This window comes from Vespa crabro, chromosome 23, assembly GCF_910589235.1.
Source record: "Vespa crabro chromosome 23, iyVesCrab1.2, whole genome shotgun sequence".
Classification (NCBI taxonomy): Eukaryota; Metazoa; Arthropoda; class Insecta; order Hymenoptera; family Vespidae; genus Vespa; species Vespa crabro.
The window spans coordinates 1480178-1505000 of record NC_060977.1 but is presented as its reverse complement, the minus strand read 5'-3'; the positions used below and the strand labels follow the sequence as shown (position 1 = coordinate 1505000).

The window sequence follows — 24823 nt, the reverse complement described above, 5'->3', positions numbered from 1 at the left end:
AACTTAGATTATATAAGTTAAACACACAGTTTGTAACAATAACATACTTATTTAATATTTTACTAATATTAATATCAAATATATAATTATAATACCATCGTGTAATTTTACTTATATCATTAATAATTTTATATTAAAATTTAATATAGTATAATATAATTATATCGTATATATATATATATATATATATATATGTGTGTGTGTGTATATATATATATGTATTGTAATATGATATAATTGTAATACAATACTTTAGTTAATTAATACTAATATCTAATTATATTATTATTAAGCATATACTAACATAATAATAAATAGAATCGTACGTATAGTTATATACTCGTTCGTAATTCAAACAAATGTAAAAGAAAGGCATTTGAAATTGATCGAGCATGGAAATCGAAGCGCGCGCGCACACACGGATACACACACACATGCATGCATGCATGTTCCCTCCCACTTATCGAATATACATATATAAAACAATAAAAACACTTTAGTCGATAAAAGACCACATGCATCGAACATATGAAGTACTTTAGTTCTAAACCGCCAATACAAGCTTTAATTAAAACGATAGCATTATATATCCTAGTGAACGTGTTTTATAAATAAAGAAAGAAAGAGAGAGAGAGAGAGAGAGAGAGAGCCAACGAATAATCGATCGATCGATTAAATATTCTCGATCGATGATCTCGAGTAAAAAAAGAAACAAAAAAAATATAACGACGTTAACGGTACATCGACGTTGAAAAAAAAATAAAGATTATAATAATGAAGGATCTTTAAACGTGACGTCATACATGCTTCATGCACGTGGATAAACATAAGGCATATTATACATATGTATATATGTATATACATATTTTATATTCGAAATAACAAACAATCGCTGTTTCTGTTTATATTAAAATTTAATATAAAAATATGTGATTCATGCATTATCATTTTATATTTTCTTTTTGTTTTTTTTTTCCTTTATCTTTAATCGAAAGAGATAATAAAATTTGCTAAAAGAATATTTAAAAAATAATATTGTGAGAGTTAATTAATTTCTTGCATTTTGTCATTGGTGATGATATTTTCGTATTGTATATTTTTTATTAATTAATATCGGATCGTTTATAAAAAAATATATTTAATTGATCGATATAAAAAATGTTATTAAACAACACTAATACTACTACTTTAACTTATTAAAATTACTTATTATTAATAATGTGATGAATCTAGTATGTATGTTAAAGTAAATGAAAAAAAAAGAAATATATATATAATAATATAATAATTCTATATTAATTTTACTTATTAAATATCTTATTAATAATGTTTAAATTGATTGTACAGGTTATGTGATACTAACATTATTAATGAAATACCTAAATATATAATTCAAATATCCACTAATTGTAATTGTAATTAATATTAATCAAACCTACTTTCCAATGTTATAAAACATTTATTAAGAAAAGAAAAAAAAGTTTTTTTATTTTTATATATATATATACTTAGAAATTAAATTTGATGGAATAAAAATCGATAATCGATGGATATCGAATTATTAGAGCATTCGACTCGAAGTAATATTCGTTCGTATTTCGACTACGTAATTCCACTACGAGAGTCAAGTAAGCGTCATATGCATAAAACGCATATTGAAAGGAAATGTTAAACTTGTGCATTCGTTCGTTCGTTCGTTCGTTTTCTATATCGGCAATTCCAAGGATACGAATATAAGATATGATCCGACGAAAAGGCACTTTATATATAATATCGCTTTAACGACATATTCTTAACTGCAAACGTATGCAACGACCATTTTACAGTGTAAAATTACGTATCGTCCTTCATTCGAAAAATTTGATGCATCGTATTCGTCGTTAATGCATTCATATAGGACTAGTCGAAATTTTTCTTTTTTCTTTTTCTTTCTTTTTTCTTTTTTTTTTTTTCTTTTTTTTTTTATTTTATCGAAATAAAAACGAACCAAAAGTTCGTTATTATATATCTAATAAAATCAATTATAACAATAATCATATAATATCTATATATAATTTATGTAACACAGAAATATTATTATTACTATTATTATTATATATTATTCTTATTATCATATAAAAGATGTACACGCACACACACACACACACACACACACATATATATATATATGATCGTTTTTAAATTACGTTTTTAAATTTGAATATAAAATTAATATAGTCACGTGACAGTGTCGATAGAAAAAAAGAAAAAAAAAGTAAAAAAAGAAAGAAGAAGAACGAACGACAAGTGTGAAACATATAATAAAGAGCATTTGAAAAATATTTCGAACGTACGTAGGAACTCAAAAAGAGAAAGAAAGAAAAAAGAAGATAATGAAAAAAAAAAAAAAATAAATAAAAAAAAATAAAAAAAAAATAAATAAATAAAAAAGAAAAGTAAAGAAAATAATGTAATGTGACGAATAGGGAACGGGTGTGACACTCACAAACGTGGTTATTCCACGAGGGTGGGTTTTCACAGGAGCACGCTGATAAAACCGGCGATCGATAAACCACCGCCGAGCCACGCCGTTCTAAACCATACAGTTTGTATCAATGTAACAATGACTAACAGAAAACCGTAGACCACTTATCCGTTCTATCGTAAACGATCGTATTCATTTGGAACATCGATTGTGAAAACAGAGGAAAAAAAAATAAAAGAAAAGAAGAACGATCATTTAAACGTAAAAAGAAAAAGAAAGAAAAAAGAAAGAAAAAAGAAAGAAAAAAGAAAGAAAAAAAAAAGAAAATGAAAGAAAAGAAACACATCAAACGATAAAGATTGATAAAGGACTTACAGCTTGAAATTGTTCGAGGAGTTCCTGTCGGTCGTCGATCGCGGTGGCCATGTTGCCCGAATATATATATATATATATATATATGTATATATATATAATCCTTCCGCCTTTCCTTTCTCTTCTCTCTATTAGCTCGATATATGCTCCCTCTTTCTCTCTCTCTCTCTCTCTCTTTTTTTTTCTTTCTCTCTCACCTTCTCCTTTCTTTTGCCTATTTTTTTTCTTCTTTTTTTTTTTTTTATTTTTTTTTTTTTATATCTTCTTATTCGTCGTGCCTCTAATATTTAACAATGGCACGACGAAATTCCACGACGCAATTATATTTCTATAACAAGATCTAACTAACGGACGTTTGAGGAGGAAACACACGATATTATTACTATACGTATATACGTATACATATATATATATGTATATATATATATATATATGTATATGTATACCGAAATATTCACTGCGTCCTTCGAGCTAATGTCCAAACGAAACGGAGTCGCGACGAAGACTGAATGCCGTTACCGCGATGGCCGGGACACCGCAGCGCGCGCCATCCGAACCGAACATAAACGAAATTTAACGAATACTTCCGAAGCTCGTCATCCTACAATTTTTGGTTTAGTACGGTTAAGACCAGGCAACCGTTGACACATTTATTCGACAAATCCCTAGGGCCAAATTACGACGTTTCACATATATCGAATAACCGTCACAAAAATGTTATCCCAACTCGTGTCTGACGTTTTTCCCCTCTCCCTTCTTCTCTCTCTCTCTCTCTCTCTCTCTCTCCTCTCCTTTTGTCTTCTCACACTTCTCACATTTTTTTACTATCTCCTAACCGGAAACTAACCAACGTGTTTTCTGGCAATACCTGAATAATCCCACTGATCTTTTCCTTCCTATTTCTTTTTCTTTTTTTTCTCTTTTCTTTTCTTTCTTTTTTCTTTTTTTTTTTTTTTTTCAATACACTTCGATAATATCGAATTCAAATTCGTATTCCAAACGAAATTTTACGTTTATATATTTACATATATACATATATATCTTGTGGGATTTGAAATTGAAAAAGATACATTTTATATAATATTTAATTCAAATCCCCTATCAAATTTAAACAATTTCAATTTGAAATTCGTATTCATAAAATTTCTACGATTATATATATATATATATATATATATATATATGTATATCTCGTCGTTTGATGTGAAGTGAAAAAAGTGTTAGAATTGTCGAGTAGAAAGGAAGGAACGTCTTTCATTTCTTTCAAAAGAAATATCTTTAAAGCGTCATTCTCGCGCATTATTACGTCACAAATTGTTTCTTTGACTCAGAACCGAGCGAAGTCATTTGTTAAAAATCCGTCTTGAAGTGGGTGATCGACTTCTACAAAATGGAAAGCTTTGATTGAAAAAGAACTTCTAATCTCATTCTTTCTTTCTTTTTTTTTTTTTTTTTTTTTTTTTAATTCTGAATCAGGACTTTTTAGATAATTATTAAACAAAAGATTCGTACACAATGAGAAAATGATCGATCGATCGATCGATGTAACAAAGAAATGCGTGAATCAATTAGTTATATATATATATATACAAATATATATATATGAATATCTCATAAGCATATATATATATATATATATATATATATATATATGTAAATTATATTGTAAAAAAGATGACTGAGAGTCATCGCGTGATTGGATGATCTTTCTTCAAATGAAATCCCACAAGGATGATTCATTTTTCTATTACGAAGCAACAACACGACAAGTGTCTTACTAACAAATATACATATATACATATGTACATAAATACGTAGATCAGAAATATCCAAAGGTGACTCAGTCATGTGATTTAGTTCCTATTTGTTTCCATACTGATATGCGTCATTTGATTTACATCGTAAAATAAAAAATGATTTATATATATATATATATATATATATATATATATATATATTTATATATATATATATATATGTATACTACATTCAAACATTTTCTTTCTATGTAGTATAAGAGAAGTATTACACTTCTTTCTTTTTTCTTTAAATTACCATTTACACTTATGATTGAAATGAACGATTAATAATAAATAAAAAACAATAATACGATATTCATAATAAAACGATTATTAATAATAAGAATTTTCTTACTCTCTTTCTCTTTCTCTCTTTTTCTTTTTTTAAATAATATTTCAACATTTATCTTATATTCATTATAGCAATATTTCGATAAGGAAATATGATAATAATAAAAATGCATATAATTTGATTATATACACACATGTACGTATATACTTTAATATAGTTTTTTATATATATGTATATATATATATATATATATATATATATATGTATAAGTTTATGTATAAGTTTGTCATACTTTTTCTTCTTTTTTTTGTTATAAAAAAAAAAACCAATGCAATATAATTCCTTACAAATAAATCTTTTAGCGCAGCATCTAATAATTAATTTACGATTATTCATCGTCTCATAAATATGTACTTATGTATGCGATGATAACGTCTACGATTATTTCATGCTTTGTAAGCGGGGAAAAAATCATATCTTTGCTAGAATCTTCTCAATGTCATATATATCTATGATTGAAAACTTAAAGGGAAATTAAAAAAAAAGTATATATCTCTCTTTCTCTATTCATTACTCGATTATTAAAACTATTTTAATAAATAATTAAATAAATAAATAAAACAACTTTTTACTTGACCATGTATATATATATATTATATAGCAAAAGTTTAGTTATTCAAATAAATTTTATTTAATTTTATTTATTTCTTTTCTATTGTTAAACAGAATCGATACAAAAATACGATTGAAAAGTTATTATGATAAATTATCAGAACGTGCATTAGAGAGTATATAGTATAAACAGGACAAATAAAAAATAAATTCTATGACAATTGTTCAGTCGATAATTACTATTCAGTAAACGAATGCATCATTAAGCGTAATACTAATAAAATAATAATAATAATAATAATAATAATAATAATAATAATAATAATAATAATAATAATAATAGCAATAATAATAATAATAGCAATAATAATAATAATAATAATAATAATAATAATAATAATAATAATAATAATAATAATAATAATAATAATAATAATAATAATAGCGAGCATTAACACTATCTAAATGAAAAAACAGAAAAAAACCTTAATAATAATTAGTATTAATTGTTATTATATAATTGTAATATTATATATGTATATATATAATAATTATTAATATTAATTACTATTAGTTATGAATAAGTCGATAAAAGAGAGAGAGAGAGAGAGAGAGAAAAAGAAAAAGGACGAGATAAGATTATATACGAGGTTTTGGTCTAATACATCAATGAAAGTAATACTAATAATACTATATAATAACGATTTTCAATTGGAAAAAATTTCACTGATGATAAGAATGTTATAAGAAACGAACGATAAGTCACTATTATTTAGAAAAAAAACAAAAAACAAAACAAAAAAAAAATAATAATAATAATAAATGAACCTACTTAATAATATCGGCTAATCGTCTAAACCTTCTGAGTTGGAATAAAAATTGTTTTTGTAATAGTTAATCAATGATTTAAAAAAAAATTTTTTGTCATTCGACGACATAGTAAAATCTTTCAAATGAAATTTGTTTTCTTCTCTTTTTTTTTCTTTTTTTTTTCTTTTTTCTTTTTTTATGAGGAAGGAACGTCGCTTTATATATATCCGTATACTACTTTATATATCATACTTTAATATAGTTCTTCATATATATATATATATATATAAAGAACTATATTAGGGGAACTATATTAGGGGAAGAATTAGGATTTATATATGTAGTACATATAATACTTAACGTGTATTAAAATCTGGAACTTTTCATAGATCAGAGGATGTGATCTAGAGATGTAAAAAAAAAAAAAGTTTCGACAATTTCATTCACGTCGATAGATCATTATCATTAGAAATCCACTGATTTAAATCCAACTTTTCTTTTTCACAGTAATTCAAATAGATCTATATTGATCTATTAGATCATTTAATGATCTATTGATCATCGTTTAAGCTAGATCTCGTATATGTACAAAAATATATATGTACGCAAATGTTTCGTCGAGTCTTCTTTTTCTTCTTCTACTTTTTTTTTTCTTTTTTTATTTTATTTATTTTTATTTATTATTTCACAGCCTGTTTTAAATGATTCGTTGCATACGTTGATCGTAGACGACGAACGAATTTCTATATCTATCTCTGTCTTTCTCTCTTTCTCATTCTCACTCTCATTCTCATTCTCATACGCATTCTCATTCTTCATTTTTTATATATTTCATTGAAAAATTGTATCGAACATAAATTACATTTATTTTATTTTTATTTATTTATTTATTTAATTTTTTTTTTCCTTTTTTTTTTTTATATATATCAATCGGACAACGTCGTCAACGATTTACTTATGCTTCATACGTAAATATTTAAAACACACTGTGCTTAGCGCCGCTATACTAATTAACTAACAATAATAATATAATAATAATAATAATAATAATAATAATAATAATAATATAATAATAATAATAATAATAATAATAATAATAATAATAATAATAATAATAATAATAATAATAATAATAATAATAATAATAATAATAATAAATGACACTCTTGAAAATAGAGTCCATGTTGAAACTGAAAGTTCTAATCTATTTTTCTATTTTCTTCCATCATTGTCAGTTGTAATAGTAATAGTAATAGTGATACTAGCACTAATAGTAATAATAGTAATAGTAGTAATAGTAGTAATAGTAGTAGTAGTAGTAGTAGTAGTAATTGTTGATACTTCTTTTTAATAGTATTCCTTTTTTTTTTTCTTAACAATTATGTCATTGTACAAAGTTTTATGCATCGACTTGCATCAAACGCGATACGCGAGTTCTTATATCTAAGGTAAAATTATTTCTCTAGATTTATTTTATATATATATATATATATATATATATATATATATATATAATTTTTATTTTTTTGTTTTATTTTTCTTTCTTTCTTTTATTTATACATTGTAAACTCTGCATTCCGCTTGTGAATGTAACTAGACTAAGAAAATGATTACGAAAAAAAAAAAGAGAGACACTTTGATGATTTACGTTTTAAAATTACATATAACATTCTTCGTTAGCGTAAATAAATTTTATATTAAGACAATTAAATGAAAAAGAAAAGAAAAAAAAAAAGGGGAGGGAAGATAAGTATCCTCCAATAATTCATTTATTCAAAACAGAAATTTACATACATCAAAAGATTAAAGCTAAAAAGTTTAAATTCGTGTCTCAGATATTTAAAAAATTATTATTTATTTTTATGGAAAATAAAAAAAAAACGTATTTAATAATAATAATAATAATAATAATAATAATAATAATAATAATTAATTAATTAATTAATTAATATATATATAATAATAATAATAATAATAATAATAATTAAGTAATTAAGTATCTAAGAAAAATAAATAAGACGTAGTTATATAGATTGAAAAATTCGTGAGAAATAAAAGATTTAAAAAAAAAAAAAAAAGAAAATAAAAAGCGGCCTTGGGGTTGTGGGGAGATGTAGGATCAGGGGATAATACGAAACAATGTTATCTCTGTTAATAGCTATTTCGTAGAGAAGGCAGAGTAAAGATGACATGCTTGTCTTCAATGTGGCATGTAAATCCTTGTCTCTTTTATACAAACTGGATATATGTGTACCCTTATATTCTAAGAATAATATTAATTATCATCAACCTAACATACATAATTATTTATATATATATATATATATATATATATATATATATATATATATATATATATATATATATATTTATATATAATATATATATGATTTATACACGTATATATGTATAATTTTATCTTAATAGATCACACACAAATCTTTCTTACATTCTTTTTCTCGTTCTCTCTCACTCTCTTACACACACAGGATAAACATACATTCTATCTCCCTCTCTCTCTTTCTCGCTCTCTCTCTCTCTCTCTCTGTCTCTTAGTCTATGTATGTACAATATAATCAGGTGCAAAAAAAAATTAGACATAATTTTTGTGCACCCTATATCATTCTAAAAGCCGATATAAAATTCGACGGAATTTTTTCCATTAATTAGAGAAAAGTGTTGTTGTTGTTATTATTATTAATATTGTTGTTGCTGCTGTTATTGTTGTTGTCAATGTTTCCAAATTACATATTTCATTTGAATGAATTCTTAGATGGAAAAAAAACATTCACTATTTTTACTTATATATAATTTCCTAATAGTTCATCGCACTTTTCAACCGTCCAAGTATTTTTTGTTTGTTTCTTTAACTTCACTGTTCTTTTTTTCTTTTTTTTTTTTTTTGTTTTTACAAGATAGTCATCAAGGAACACTACGGATTGTACTTCGGTAAATCATCGGTAATAAACGTTGCTCCGGTTTTTTTTAGAATCGTTGTTGATGTGGATGTTGATGTTGTTGTTGTTGTTGTTGCTGCTGTGCTTCCTCGTCCTCCTGCTCCTCTTCCTCCTCTTTCTCCACCTCCATCTCCTCCTTTCCATTAAATATATCGTCCTATATATATTTTTTTTTCTGTTTGTTCTGTTGTGTTCTGTTTTGTTTTTACCGTCTGCATTAGTAGCGAGGGAGAGAGTTCATGAGACAAGCAGAAGACACAAGTTGTTTTATCAATAATTATTCACACTAACGAGTTATAAAGTCTCGAAAGGTATTTATATATTTCGTTGTGATATAACGAAAAATGCATTATTATTATCATCATCCCGGTTCATCCACTGCGTTTACGTGACCGACTACACAACCAACTTGTAATTTTTCTTTTTCTTTTCTTTCCAATTTCTATATCGACATAGATTCCTGCTCGATACTGCATGAACAATACAAAACAAATATTACTAAATATAAAAATTATACAATAATATATATGGTTTTTTGATTTTTTTTTTTTTAATTAAAACAAAAAAAAACAAAAAAAAAACAAAAAAGAAACAAAAAAAACAAAAAAGAAACAAAAAAAAGAACTTGTTTTTTGTAACTACTATCATCAATTATTCATTTCGTCTAAAATGGCTACGATGTTAGAAAACAAATTTTTTCAAATATACATACATATATATTGTCTCTTATGGGCAACTTGTATCTTTATGGCATATATATACATATACATATACATATACATATACATATATATATACATATATATATACATATACATATAAATTATACTTAGAAAAAGAAAAAAAAAAACTATAATTTTCATTTTCTATAATATTAGAAACACTAAAAGGAAACGTCTTCTTAATTTTTATCCAAAACGTACTATTCGCTGTATATATGTACAAAAAAAAGCGAAAAGAAACAAAACAAAAAAAAAACCACACAAAATTAACAAAATATAACCATCAAAATCTTAAACAACACGATCGACTAATAATATTAATAATAATAATAATATTAATAATATTAATAATAATAATAATAATAATAATAATAATAATAATAATAATAACAATAATAATAATAACCTACTATGAATACTTGATATTTAAGAGGAAAAAAAAATTAGAAATTAAAAATTAAAAATAAAAGCTCGACCCTGATTTACATTTGATAAAAGTAGGAAAAAAAAGAAAAAAAAACTAATTAATAAAATAATCACAGTGTCGGTGTAATATATACATATATATATATATATATATATATACATACATATATATATATATATATATATACATATATATATATATATATATAATGCGACTAGTGTGCAATTATGATTTTGCCTCAAATTTCACCACTCGCAGCTTATATCCAGACGATGTACAGCAACCTGTCTGTATGTACGTGTGTGTGCATGTGTGTAAGTGTGTGTATGTGTGTCGACATATTATAATCATAAAGGACACCATTTGATAGTCGATTGATACAATAATAATAATAATAATAATAATAATAATAATAGTAATAATAATAATAGTAATAATAATAATAATAATAATAATAATAATAATAATAATAATAATAATAATAATAATAGTAATAATGATAATAATAAGAATAATAATAATTAATAATAATAATAATAAATCATCGTGTGGTTCTCTTGAGCTTTGTTAATGATTGAAAACACGCTAGTAGGTCTTGACGAACGACGAAGTTTCGTGGATATTAGCTTCGGTATCCGTCCCATGGTATGCCTGAGATTGAGAAAGGGAAAGAAGTGCATCCAATCCTAAAGATTCAGCCAGTGGATCTGGCCCTCTTGACTACAATGTGTTTGTGACGCACATATAAAAAAAGAAACAGAAAAAACGAACGATTCGCTCTAGAGCCATGATTAAATCTCGATCAACTGACTATAATCTATAAAGAGAGAGAGACAAAAAATAATAAAAAAGAAAGGGAAAGAATAGAAAAGAAAAGAAAAGAAAAAGTATAGAGAAAAGTAAAGAAAAAGAAAAAAAGAAAGATATATATATATATAAACTGATGTGATTTGATACAAAAGCCCAGAGAAATATGTGTACACGTTATTTACTTAAATGCCTTTATTTTTATATGCCATTTCAATCTTTATATAAATAATTAAATAAATAAATCATTCGATCATTCAATCAATCAATCAATCAATCAATCAATCAATCAATCAATCAACATCAATCTATCAATCAGTCAATCGATCATTCAATCAATCAATAAAAAAAGAGAAAAAAAACAAATAAAAAAAAAAAAAAAATAGTAAAATAAAATAAAACACACTTTTGAGAGTAGAAACATTAATGAAAATTAAGCTGCGAAAAAGCAAAGTGAGGTTTACTAAACCACAAATTTGTAAAAAATTTTCATTCTCTTTTATAATCAACTTACCGTTACATTTTGGTCTGTCTCTTTACAATTACTACAAATGTAATCGTCCTCTTCTGCGATTTCTGTTCTATCAAGACCAACGCAATGCATATGAAACCAACCTTCGCATCCTCCATCGCATTGGACCCAATCAACTTCTCTACCTATATTTTTTTTTCATTGGCATTAATAAAAAATAAAAAAAAAAAAAAAAAAAAGAAAAGAAAAAAAAAGAAAAAAAAAGTTGTTACAACATTTTTTAATATACCATCTTTAACAAATTTATAATTCATTCGTTATTATCCTTACCGCTGGGATGTAAACAATTAACCGCGGCACAATCTTCTTCCTCGTCCGAAGTATCTTGCTTAGTTTTCTTTCTATTACCTCCTCTTTTCTTTGGACCTTCCTCTCCCTCTTTTCGTTTCATCTGAAATTAAAATTAAAACTGAAATCGAGCTAGCCGATGTTCACAAAATCGTAATTACATATAAAACGCTATCTTTCAATTATTATCCTCTCGAATTGAAACTTCGTTCAGCATATGTCCACAAAAAAAAAAAAGAAAGAAAGAAAAAAATTCAAACAATCAATACGTTTCAACGTTAACACTTTCAAACAAAACAAAAAATTGAAGCTTTAATTCGAGATATATACATATATATAATACTTTTACGCTTTAAATACCTTTCGTGGGCCACGTTTTATTGGTACCGGTGAACTAGCCGATTTTTTCTCTTTTACCAATCCCTTACGTTTGACTAAACTTTTGTCATCGATTTTTTGCTTTCCAAGTTTCTTCAATAATTCAAGTTCTTCGGATTTTCTTTTCCTACCACGTTTCTTAGCATCCTTAGCCTCTTGATTGCAATTAGTTTGAATTTCTTCAAGGGCCGCATATTTTCTAATAGTACTCGGACTATTCGTATGACTTAAAATACGCCAAATATGTTGCGTCTCGTCTAATGCAACTTCTAGCAAATCACCTTCCATCATTAATTCTTCTAGATGTTGCCTCGCACTATGCGACAGGATTACCGCTGTTTCTGAGGAATCACTTGATTGAGATTTACGTTGGAGTTTTGAAACTAAAATTGTTGATACAAATCATAAAAAAAAAAAAAACAATTTACAAAATATACATCTTCTGTAAACTTCATAATAAAAAAAAAAAAAAAAGAAAAAAAAAAAGAAAAAAAAAGAGAAGGGAGAAAAAAAATAAAAGGAGAAAAACTTACTGTAAGAATAGGCATGCTCATTACTATTGAAGGTACTACACGTCGGTTCATCGTCATCGATCGTAACGACATCGTCATCGTCATCCTAAAAAGTTATTCGTACATTAAAAATGTGAAAAAAAAAAAAAAAAAAAAAAAAATTACGATTATATACTTACTGCCGTGCTAAGTACACTATCATCCGAATGAACACCGCTAAGAGGTGCGATAGCTTGTACTCTTTGATGTAATTCAGGATTATTAGCTGCTTTCTTTAATTCACTACTAATAATCTTTTCCGTTTTTTCTCTGGCAGCAGCTTCGACTAATTTTTGCGAAAGTGCCGATAACGTCGCCAACGCCGAGGAAATTTCTTCCGTTGCCAAAGCTTGTCTTGCACGATCCTGCCAGTTCATTGCCCGTTCTGTTAGACATTGCAATGCCTCACCTTCGGGTAAACGTATTGAGATCTTTTGTAGGCTAACTAAAAGTGCTAAAATTGTTTCCAAGCGAGGCCTTCTTGAACGTAAACAACATGGACATAAAAATTTCACCTCCCTTGACATAGGTACTTTCCCTTTATACGTTGTCTTAGGTAATGGGACACAATTCGAATGGAACCAATCTTTGCAAAGCTCACACTGAAGCATAAGTCCAAATCTTGGTCTACGACACACACAATATCTAGAATCATCCATTTCGGTTTTTAATAAATTTCTTTCCCTTAAACTTCTCATTGCATCCATCTCACGTTGTTCTGCCAATTTGAACGCGGCTACAACGGTAGCAGAGTCATTCGAATCATCGAGTTTTGTATCACAAACGAACACAGCACCGACAGATTCATCCCCTCTATTTCTTTTTGTTTTCATAGCTAATACACCAACACCGATGCGCGGTGACAATGCCTCCATCAGCGTATAATGTGAATTTTTCCTTAGGAATGTCCTTACTGTTCTTTCTTTCCAAGTTTTTGCTTGAGAAAGGGTAGATTCTAACATCGAAAGAGTATCCAATTGTAATGATATACTCCTACCTTTTCTAACGATTTCATCTAACGTATCGTAATATGGAAAATTTTCTCTCCCTTGAATCTCCTCTACCATGTTCGACCAATTTTTCGCACGACTTAATAAATCTTGCAAAGTATTTAAACTTGGAAGATAACCTTCCACTTCGTCGGCTTCACGGACAAATTCTTCGACCGTCGAAATGGTTGGCCTATTTCTTGCATTCAAATATAATTTTGCTTTTTCTTCCCACTTATCGATTGCAGTCATCAACGTTCGTAATTCTGCTAGAGTAGTTTCTATTTTAAAGTGCGGAGGTATCGTCGTTCCTTTTTCTATTAATCTTACCAAATCCTCACGACTTACGGACTTTGGATCTTCTTGAAGGGTTTTTATCTCTTCAAGCCATTGCATTTGTGCTAATTTCTGCACAAAAAAAAAAAAAAATAAAATAAAGAAGAAAAAAAGAAATATAATTTATAAATAAAATTATATTTCTAAATGGAGATCATAATCGATTCAAATTTATTTACCTGTTTTAAGCGTACAAGTTGTGGTAGTTCGATACATATGGAATCTCCAAACTCTATACACTTTTCTAGTTTATCAATATCACAATCGTCTTCTTTAGACTCCAATTTCTCTGCGTCACTTTGAAATTGTAATACCTGATCCAATATAAACTTTACGCCATCGGATTCTTTTAAGTCACAACATAAATTTGTTATTTCTTTATAAAATAATGTCAACTCTTCCACGGTTAATTTATATTTTGTCTCTACAGATTGCCTGGTCCTTTTAATAAGAGAAAAATTAAAAAGAAAAAAAAAAGGGGCGGGGAAAAAAAAGGAAAAAAAAAAAATAAGGATAAAAAAATAAAAATAAAAAAAAAAAAAATAAAATAAAAAATAAAAGAAAAAGCACATTTTATAAACTGTACACAACAAATATAAAAACTTCTAATAAATATAAAAACTAACCTTGTACGTTGTTTGTTGTTTAACAATTGTTGCGCAACGCTTGCACATTTTTCAGCATCTTGTACGGCCGTCGTTAATGCTGTTAATAATTCACTATCCGGGAACTTTTTATTTTCTGCCTCATTCAAAAGTTCTTTCAACTCACTAAGTTCAACTTTATCATTCTTTGGATCCATGGCTTCTTTAACTTTAGTTACCCATGAGTCGAAAGACTCTGCTTTCAACTTTAACTTTTGTAACATGATTGGCAATTCGTCTAACGTATAACGATAGCGTAATGTATGTTTTTCTGGTGGACAATCACAAAGATCCGTAAAATGTCTTAAACAAACCAATTGGGAATTGTGACACGAACATGTAACTGCACTTAAAAAACAAGTTGTTTTACAGGCTTCACACTGTCGTTCATCGTCTGGTAATAACTCAAAGGCTTCGCGTTCAGCCTCTGTTACACCCTATAAAAAAGAAAATAATTCTTTAAAATAATTACCATATATTCGTAAAATTCATATGGCGTATATAAATTCAGGGAAATAAAAAATAAAAAATAAAAAAAAGAAGGAAGAAAAAAAGAAAAAACCTAATTTACATTGAATACAACATAAACCAGATAAATCACGTATGAAGAAAACACATGTATCCATCTGTAATAATATTTATCCTTGAATATCAAAGAAATATGTCACCACGTGATTTTAAATAACTCTAATATGTTATTAAACATAGATATACAGATTTTATCGGCTTATAAAAAAATAACAGATCATAAAAATTGCTTTGTATAATGTACCGTGGCAAAACACTGAAAACATAACCTCTACTCACCCGATGAAAGTTACATAATCAAGAATCATAGTCATAGAAAATAAAAACAGAAGAATAAATATTTTACGATCGAAAGGAATATCATTGAACGATTATTTTAATAGAAAAAATCGCGTTTGAATAAAATAAACATTATTTTTTTAACAGCATTAACAGCAACATTAATATCAATTATAACGTGGACAATGTAAGACTTTGTTGCGATCTCGAATGGTGGCAGTATCAACGCGCACGCACACGAATTTTGTCGTCAGCGTGTGTTCGTATAATACATGATTGTGTTAGTAAATGCGTGAATAAGTGAGCGAATGCCGAATGCCTCTTGGCATCTGATATACTACTTGATCCGAATACATCAGCCATTCTCATACAGTAAAACTATTATCCGTTCCGCTTAAATTCAGTTAATCCTGGATAAAACAAGCCGTATTGCACCATCCTGTGACTTAAAATTGTGTCTCGAATGTGTGAATAATACAAAAAGAGAGAAACTATAAAGCCGAATTAAATAGAATTTTCTAGTCTTACATGAATGATGAAACAATCAAATATGAAATGCAATTCTATTTTATTCCATTGATATTATTTTTCCTGGGGCAAAACTATTGTTGATAATATTTATCAATATGTAATGAAATAATTTATTATAATGATAAATTGTATGAACATATAAAAATGAATGGATAACGTAATTTAACGTAATACGATGAATGCATTTCAATATCAAAAAAAAAAAAAAAAAAAAAGAAAAGAAAAGAAAAAAAAATCGTAGACGTTTTTTTTTCTTTTATATAATTTTAAAATAATAATAATAATAATAATAATAATAATAATAATAATAATAATAATAATAATAATAATAATAATAATAATAACAACAACATACACGCGCTGCCATTCAAGTGGAATAATTGAATTGCTAAAGATTCACTGCGTAAATATTATAAACTCACCCATTCCAGCAAATTTTTTCGTAATTTTTTTTCGTCATCTACCATTTGTAACATATCATGATAAGTAGCCGTAGCAATTCCAATATCTAATGAATCTGGATCTAAAGACATTTTGCATACTAATTCGTCGTGAGAGAATACACAAAACCTCCTTAAATTTGAATAATGTGTGATGCACTCTCTTCCCATTTTGAGCTAATGAAAAGACATGAATAAAATGTAATGAATTATAAAATGTAATATACCTTAAAAAAATACAAATTATATTAAGTAGAACACACCCAATCTGCAGGTGCAAAATTTACTGCCTCTGCGAAATTATAACCTTGATTGAAACCTGCATGATATGCTCTTGGAAATGTTACAACAAATTCACCAGCATGTTGATCAGTTCTAAACACAGATACTCCTATCAAATAAAATTAATATTTTGTAATATTTATTTTATATACCCTAATAAAAATATCAAAAGAATAAAATCATTCGTATAATTTACCTTCGTTCGTTAAAATATTTGGATTCATAATTGTCACTAATTGATGTAACAAATCAGGCTGACTGTGAAATAATTCAGGTGCAGCAGATTTCATAGAGTGTTCAAATTTTTCTGCCTGAGAACCAGGCACACCGTACCATGTTTTTGGTTCTCCCCAATGTAAATAATTAATAGAATAACTCCAATGATCTTCATTGTGCCAACAAAATGTTGCAAAACACATGCCAACGTACATCCATGGGACTTTCATGCCACTAATATCCGCATTGATATGACCTAATACACTGCCACGTAAAACCGGTAAATTGTTTAAATTCCACCAGGACTCGGCATATTCTTGATCACACGTAAATAAATTAACACTTGTTTTCGTTGGAAATCCAGATCCATGATCCATGGTATGTAAATCCGCGCCATATTCGACTGTAACATCTTCATCGATAGATGATACTATTCTCCAAAATTCTTTTTCTACTAACGAAGTCGGAACCATCTATAAATGATAAATGACATTTAATTATATATTCTAATAGATAAAGATTAAATATTTTTTTTCATACGTGTACTGGCATGTTGAAATAGTCGCTTTTGAATTGATCTGCCATTTCGCCAAATTGTTGAAGGGTGTACTCCCTTTGCGCTTGTTCAAAACCAAAGGCCTCCATTGGTTTTGAAACTTCTTCCGCGACACATTTTGGACACCTCCAGTCTCCTTTAGGTATCTCTGTTAAAGGTGGCATTAAACAAAATGTGTGGTAGCTATCATCGCAGCCATCACACAGAAGCATATTTTCTTCATTGTCACCTCTCCCACAATTATGACAAATGTATTTTGCAAGCTAAACGAAGAAATACGTTTAATAAATACTTTTAAACGTAGATGGTGATTTATTGAAAAATAAAAACTCTACTTACTGGGTCAAACTCGTACGTTAGTTTAACGCCTCTAGTTTTGTTAGACTTCTTTGGTTCTTTGGTATTAAAACCAGCCATTTTTGGACCGGCTCCATAAAATTGTAATTTCTTAAGTTCTTTACTTTTATCATTATCTACATATTTGCTTCTAACAATACCTTCTTTGCAGTCTTGATCGGAATCATATTCTTCTTTGCAATCTTCTTGCTTGACGCAGACTTCTTGCTTTTCTTCTTGGCCAGAAAATCTCTTTGAACGACGCGAAAACTTCTCTGCTGGGGGTTTGATTTGCTGCCTTGATATTATTCCATGAGGTTTGTAATCACGATCTCTTTTCTCTTTTTCGTCAGAATCTGGTTCTATTTTCTATATATCAAAATACAATAATAATATGAATGATCTATACATGTGCAATTAAATAAATGAAGAAATATATATAATATTCGAATCTTACAATATCGATCAATGCTTTTCCTTGTTTAAATACGTCAAATGGATATAAAATTCTTTCGTAGTGATTTTTTAAAATACTTCCAACGCTTCTTCCAGAGGGATAACCTAATTTGTTGGCAATTTTCGCCCATCTTCTTTCCTTCGTTACCGTTTCTACACCTCCTATAACAAAGATTAAATAATAAATATTAACATGATTTTCTATAAATTGTAATATATATGACCAAATGTAAAAAAAAAAAAAAGAAAAGAATTGTACCTTCGTCCGTGACAATCTTGTGCAAAGAATACAAATCCAAAGCTTTACGCTCTACAAGAGGTATTTTTAATGATGATCCTTGTAATTCCCAGAACTTAGCGATTTGATCTAAGAAATTGAGTTTTATCCTAGTTTTAGCTTCTAATTCATTTAATCTTTGTATACGTGGGACAAATTTGAATTTGTCAACATCAACTGCGAATGGTGGCTGCCAGTTCTATAAAGAAAGAAAGAGAAAAAAAAAAAATAAACAAACAAACAAACAAAAAATTGAATCATTAGTAATGATAAAAGATTGTAATACGATTGTAATACAGAAATAAAAAAGATCGCATTAAGAGACATAGGGAAAATTTATAAATGTAAATCTAATGAAAAATCTAAAAGAATAAGAATATTATATAATAAGAAATTATTTCGACGAACAAATTATAGTTCGACCGAAATAACTATAGATGCGCATTATTTCTCCAGACATTCATTATTTCGATCAAGGAAAAACTGTTTCATATCGATGAAATCGTTGGTTATGGTTTATTCAGGGGTTATAAAGAACGCCTCTCTCGTGAACAGTATAGACGTCCCTGGTCCTTCGTTATACTACTCTACACAGTAATAGTGTATGGCGTAAGATATTATCGCAAAGAAACGGATAAAACTAAATTAGAACAATTGCCGATATATAAATAATCAAATTGATATTTGTTATTGTAACTCTTTTTTTTTCTTTCTTTTCTATTTCTTTCTTCTTTTTTTTTTTTTTTTTTTTTTTTTGTCAAATAAAAATACTAAATATAAACTCTAAACGAGGAAAAAATAAATATAAATGAACAATATTTAACATAATTTCATGAAATGAATAACATCGCGACATTGTGACACATGTACACGACGTATGTCGTAAAAGTAATAATTAACGAAAGTCTCCTCGATAGGATTCTTTACATTCATAAAATTAAATCTAATTTTATCCAGCCATATTTTTTCTATAACGTGTAAATTTCAAATAATGTTGTAAGATAAGACAATATCAATCTTATATGATACAACAACGAATTAGCGAGAAGACCAATTAATCAATAAAGCTTTACCATCAAGCTTTTATATATTGAAATGCTTCGGGACTTTCGTGTACTACTTCTCTTTCTTTTTCTTTTTTCTTCTCTTTTACTTTTTTACGAAATAATACAAGAAATTACACGATTTTAAGAAACAAAAAAAATATATATAACAATTAATTCGTTTATACGCACAAAAAAAAAACAGGAATTGTCTTAAAACTCGTAAAAAATGGTACAATAAAATTGTGACACAAACATACACATACACGCGCACACAAAAGAAAGAAAGAAATATAACCTCAAATTTGTGATAGCACACGTGCCTGTTAATTTATAATTTATAATAATTATTTTAACTTATAGAAAAGTTACGAGCATCTAATACAAAGACGCATAAAAAATATATATATATACATATATATATATAAACAAAAAGATTGATATGAAATTATTAAATATTTATATAAAAATATTCGCGAACGTAATCGAAACGTGTCTTTTAAAGGGCACACGATGGATATCGTGCAACGACGCCCTGCAACGACGTCACTTGTTCAAGCAGACTTCCAACGAAATGGTGGCATTTGTTAAACGCCATCTCTAGAAAACCATCATCTCCACCGTGAATGCCTAACGCATTCGACATGAAATTCATAGTTGTAGTAATAGTAATAGTAATAATAATAGTCCAGTAATGGTGCTCGTATAATAATAAAAACGATGATAAAAGTAACAGTAATATTGGACGAAATGACAGTATAATCGATTATAAGAAAGCTTATTCAATACAAATACTTCACTAAATTTCTTAATCATCAGTCAAATAAGTTTACCTTTTAACGGTGACACGTAATTTCAATAAAGAAATATGGCAGACCTTTTGAACTATGCGACCAATATGTTTATGAGTGTACACATCGTTATTTATGCACTATTATGTACATTTATTTTTAGGGATGTTTTCAATGCAAAAACTATTTTGATAATAATTATCACAATTCATTAAGAATTATTTCTACGCGCGCGCGCGCGCACACACACACACACACAAGCGGGCGTGCGCACAAGCGGTTTATATTAATACTATATATACCTAAACAGGATATCAAAAAAAAAAAAATCAAGATAAAGATCATGCCAAGACCAAAGAAGGGATCTTATCAAATTTGGAAAATGCACGATAAGGTTTCTTTCTAGTTTCTTACATATACATATATGTATGTGACATAGAAGAAGGAACTAGATTAGATATATTTGGTTTTACAAATATATAGGTATACTATGATCTGTTCTTAGATTTGTTATTAGTCATAATAAAACAAAAACAAATACGAAACAAAACAACAACAACAACAAAAAAAAAAAAAAAAACAAAAAAAAAAAAAGAGGAAAAAAGTCCTCCCGACTAAAACTTTTCTTCTTGGACTTTTTATCGACGCCATGACACCCGAATTAAAAACAAAAAAAAAATTATATTTTTATTCTTACACGCGTTTTTTTCCTCTCTTTTTTTTTCTTTTTGATCCTTTTCTTTTTTTTTTTTTTTTCGTCTACGAACAAATCTCTAACGATCGAAACTACCTGCGAGATTGTCATTGAGAGACGATTCCCCCCCCCCCTTTCCCTCCTCTTCATCTTTTGCATGGTAGAAACAAAATGGTGGAAATCATTTCCTTCACAATCGCGTAATATTCAAACGAAAGAGGTTCGTTTCACTCGACGATCATTGACACACGTTTAAAGAAAATAGAGACACCACCAAGAGTACCAGAAAGAGAGACAGATAGACAGAAGGAGAGAGAGAGAGAGAGAGAGAGAGAGAGAGAGAGAGAGAGAGAGAGAGAGAGAGAGAGAGAGCAGACGGATACAGAAGCGCGTGCGCATGCGTTGATTAGAAAAATATTAGAAAAAGATCTATAAGAGGACTGCTGCAACGAGTAAAGATGAGCGAAAGGTGAGAAGAAAGGACACAACTATATGTGCGTAAGTGCGTATATATAAGAAAGAAAGAGAGAGAGAGAGAGAGAAAAAAGAAAGAAAGAGAGCAAAGATGCATCTTCCCTCTTCCCTCCTCTTACCATCCCTCTTTTTCTTTCTCTCTCTCTCTCTTTCCTTTTTTTTTTATTTTTTAGTCTCTTATATACCAAACAATACCCTCGTGTGCGTTTTCGCCAATCATTTTGTTCGAAAAGAAACGCATTTTTTTTTTCCCGAAGGTGACCGTTTAACATGGCGTCTCTTCCTTCCTTTCTTTCTCTTTTATTTATTTACATTATTTATTGAATAAACTTTATTAAAACGTTATAACGTTAAAAGGATAGAAAACGATATTATCGAATATATCTATATATCTCTATTTTCATCTCTCTCTCTCTCTCTCTCTCACTCTCTCACTCTTACTTTTACTCTCACTTTCTTTTCAAAATTTCTAAACGAATCTCTTTAACCGATTAACCTTCTTTGGATTACTTTTATCAAAAAAAAAAAAAAAAAGAAAAAAAAAAAATGAAGAAGAAAAAAAAAGCAGGGAGAAAAAATATCCTCTAACATTTTCCACATTTTCCCTCCTCCTCCTCCTCCTTCTCATCATCATCATCATCATCATCATGATCGATCTTTCAATTCATTCATAAAAAATCCCATTTCGAAGATACAAATCATGGAGATTCGATGATTCCTCTTGTTCCTTCTTCGATCGTCTCTGTTCGTTTTCGTCGTGAAGAAAAGAGAGAGAGAGAGAGAAAAAAAAGAAAGGAAGAAAGAAAAAAAAACAGGAAAGAAAAGAAAAGAAAAGAAAAGAAAAGAAAAGAAAAGGTATACAAAAACGTGAACTCGTTACATCGTACTCGTTAAAATCAATCTCATTACAAAATCGGACAAACGTTACGACACAAGGAAATGGATAAATCTCTCTCTCTCTCTCTCTCTCTCTCTCTCTCTCTCTGTCTCTTCATCTCTCTCGATTCTTTTCCGACGAAAAGTAGAGAAAAAATTAAAAAAAAATTGTTTAAATTTAAACAAGAAAAAAGAAGAAAAACACAATATTAAAGAATCTTCGACCGATCTTCTGCTCCTCACTCACTCACTCACTCACTCACTCACTCTCTCTCTCTCTCTCTATTTTCCCCCTTTTTTGTAACGATCTTTTCTCGTGGACATGTCTTCTATACTACAATATACGAAGAAATATACAATGTGTTACGTGGTTTGTTAGATGAATATGATACATGAAGAAAGAGAGAGAGAAATAGAGAGAGAGAGAGAGAGAGAGACAAGAGAGAACTTGTTATTTTACACGCAATGCGTGTTTAAGTAATTACTTAAAGTCTAGGATTGGAATCGAGGTCGTGAAGCGATCGGGAAGGTACAAGGGTAGAAGGGGAGAGGGGAAGGAAAGGTACAAGAGGAAAAAAATGGAAAAAAGAGAGGAGAGAAAAAAACAAGAAAAAGAGAGAGAGAGAGAGAGAGAGAGAGAGAGAGAGATCGATGCACATACACACGTACGTACACACGCGCGCGTAGTATACACGCGATGCTTTCGTTCTCTCATTGAAGAAAAGGACATTTAAGAATACGTGCGAATCTTACGAAAAAGAAAAAAAAAATATTTAATAAAAGATATATATATACATATATACATGTGTGTGTGTGTGTGTGTGTGTGTGTGTGTGTGTGTCTATAGAGAGAGAGAGAGAGAGATAGAAAGAAATATCGTACGTGACGTTACTCACGGGCGGAGGTTTGATCTTGCAGATGCCAGATTTCTCAGCGATCGGTCTTATTTTCGCGATATATCCAAGAGGGTCGAGGAACTCCTCAGTACTCGGCTCAAATACAGGGGCTTCGGGCGGTATAGAGAACTCGAAGTCCGAGTCAACACGATCACAGGCCATGTCCTGGGTATGACAACAATATGCACCGAAACGATCCTCAGTAGTAAAGTCGGAAGTAGCGTCGTGGTATCTCGATACCATGACTCTTTACTTCCTTCCTTATTTAATAAGAATATCGTTCTTATGTCGTTTGCCGTTGTTCTATATTAAATGCGAGAGAGAGAGAGGTATATATATATATGTGTATGTATATATATATATGTATGTATGTGTATATATATTTAAAAACTATGGGGAAAGAAGCGATGACGGTCGATCGGTCAGATCGGTCCTGAGGCACGTTAAAGACGCGCCCGTGTCTCCGATGCCAATTCCTCGCTTTTGCTCTTTCTCTTCTCTCTCTCTATCTCTCCTTCTATCTATTCTTCTCTCTTTTTCTCTTTCTTTCTCTTTCTCTTTCTCTCTCTCTCTCTCTCTCTCTCTCTCTCTCTCTCTCTCTTTCTTTCTCTCTATGCCTGCCCGATTCTTTTTCGTCGCAAACCAACGCGCGCTTGCGTACACGTTACTTCCTAAACGTTTTAACAAAATCACATGAGACAAGCGTTCCTTTGGTATACATTCTTAGCAGGAGCACCATCTCCTCCTCTTTACTACGATTACACGATCGCGTATGCTTGACAATGAACGCGAAGAAACGATAAAAGGACACATGGACGTATCTATCCTCGACATCCGACGCGGAGTCCCGCACACGAGCGACTGGCCTGCTTCGTGTTTCTACGATCCCACCGCTACCCTCCTGCCTCCTTACCACCCACTTCGTAACGCACGACGCTAAGCATTACCGTAGCGTAGGAGTCAAACTGCTGCGCCATCTTATTCTACGATCTGATTCGTCGCTACTTCGATCTGACCAATCAAATTCTATTTTATTTTCTTTCTGACTTTCTTATTGGCTCCTTATCAAAAATTGTTTCTATTCGATTCCAAATGGCTCAATAATATTTATGACAATCTATCATTCGTTGATTATTTCTTTTATCGTTTCTTCTTATTGGTTAAAAAA

General features: G+C 29.0%; 2 protein-coding genes across 10 annotated transcripts in view; both read right to left on the bottom strand.

The window, feature by feature from the left end:
• The window catches only part of LOC124431990 (plastin-2), a 19301-nt gene extending 15949 nt beyond the window's left edge, over window positions 1–3352 (bottom strand). Inside the window, exon 1 of the mRNA XM_046980437.1 lies at window positions 2840–3352. Within this exon, the coding sequence (XP_046836393.1) occupies window positions 2840–2890 (51 nt within the window). The 5' untranslated portion in view covers window positions 2891–3352. The remainder of the gene's footprint in view (window positions 1–2839) is intronic.
• A 4325-nt stretch (window positions 3353–7677) lies between these two features.
• On the bottom strand, window positions 7678–24537 carry LOC124432000 (lysine-specific demethylase lid). 9 transcript variants are annotated; one of them, XM_046980463.1, is made up of 17 exons: window positions 23656–24536; window positions 18864–19080; window positions 18606–18766; window positions 18310–18517; window positions 18152–18240; window positions 17797–18075; window positions 17237–17729; window positions 17022–17149; window positions 16741–16935; window positions 14963–15417; window positions 14516–14777; window positions 13152–14408; window positions 12994–13078; window positions 12443–12843; window positions 12065–12185; window positions 11777–11919; window positions 9739–11175 (listed from the first exon to the last, which is right to left on the bottom strand). In XM_046980463.1, exons 1-17 carry the CDS (start codon window positions 23896–23898, stop codon window positions 11041–11043), a joined length of 4872 nt encoding a protein of 1623 aa, XP_046836419.1. In that variant the 5' UTR covers window positions 23899–24536; the 3' UTR covers window positions 9739–11040. The 9 variants fall into 9 exon arrangements, with proteins under 9 accessions (XP_046836417.1, XP_046836419.1, XP_046836421.1 ...); XM_046980465.1 differs by having other exon boundaries at window positions 18152–18207; XM_046980461.1 differs by having other exon boundaries at window positions 7678–9776; window positions 18152–18517; window positions 23656–24537.
• Window positions 24538–24823: the final 286 nt, after the last annotated feature.

Excerpts from the sequence above, each read along its gene's own strand:
- LOC124432000 (XM_046980460.1), bottom strand. The coding sequence starts at position 23,898 with ATGGTATCGAGATACCACGACGCTACTTCCGACTTTACTACTGAGGAT. Across the intron at positions 17,730-17,796 it reads ATTTCAACATGCCAGTACAC|ATGGTTCCGACTTCGTTAGT; the intron begins GTATGAAAAAAA and ends TATCATTTATAG. Across the intron at positions 13,079-13,151 it reads ATAGTGTACTTAGCACGGCA|GATGACGATGACGATGTCGT; the intron begins GTAAGTATATAA and ends ATAACTTTTTAG.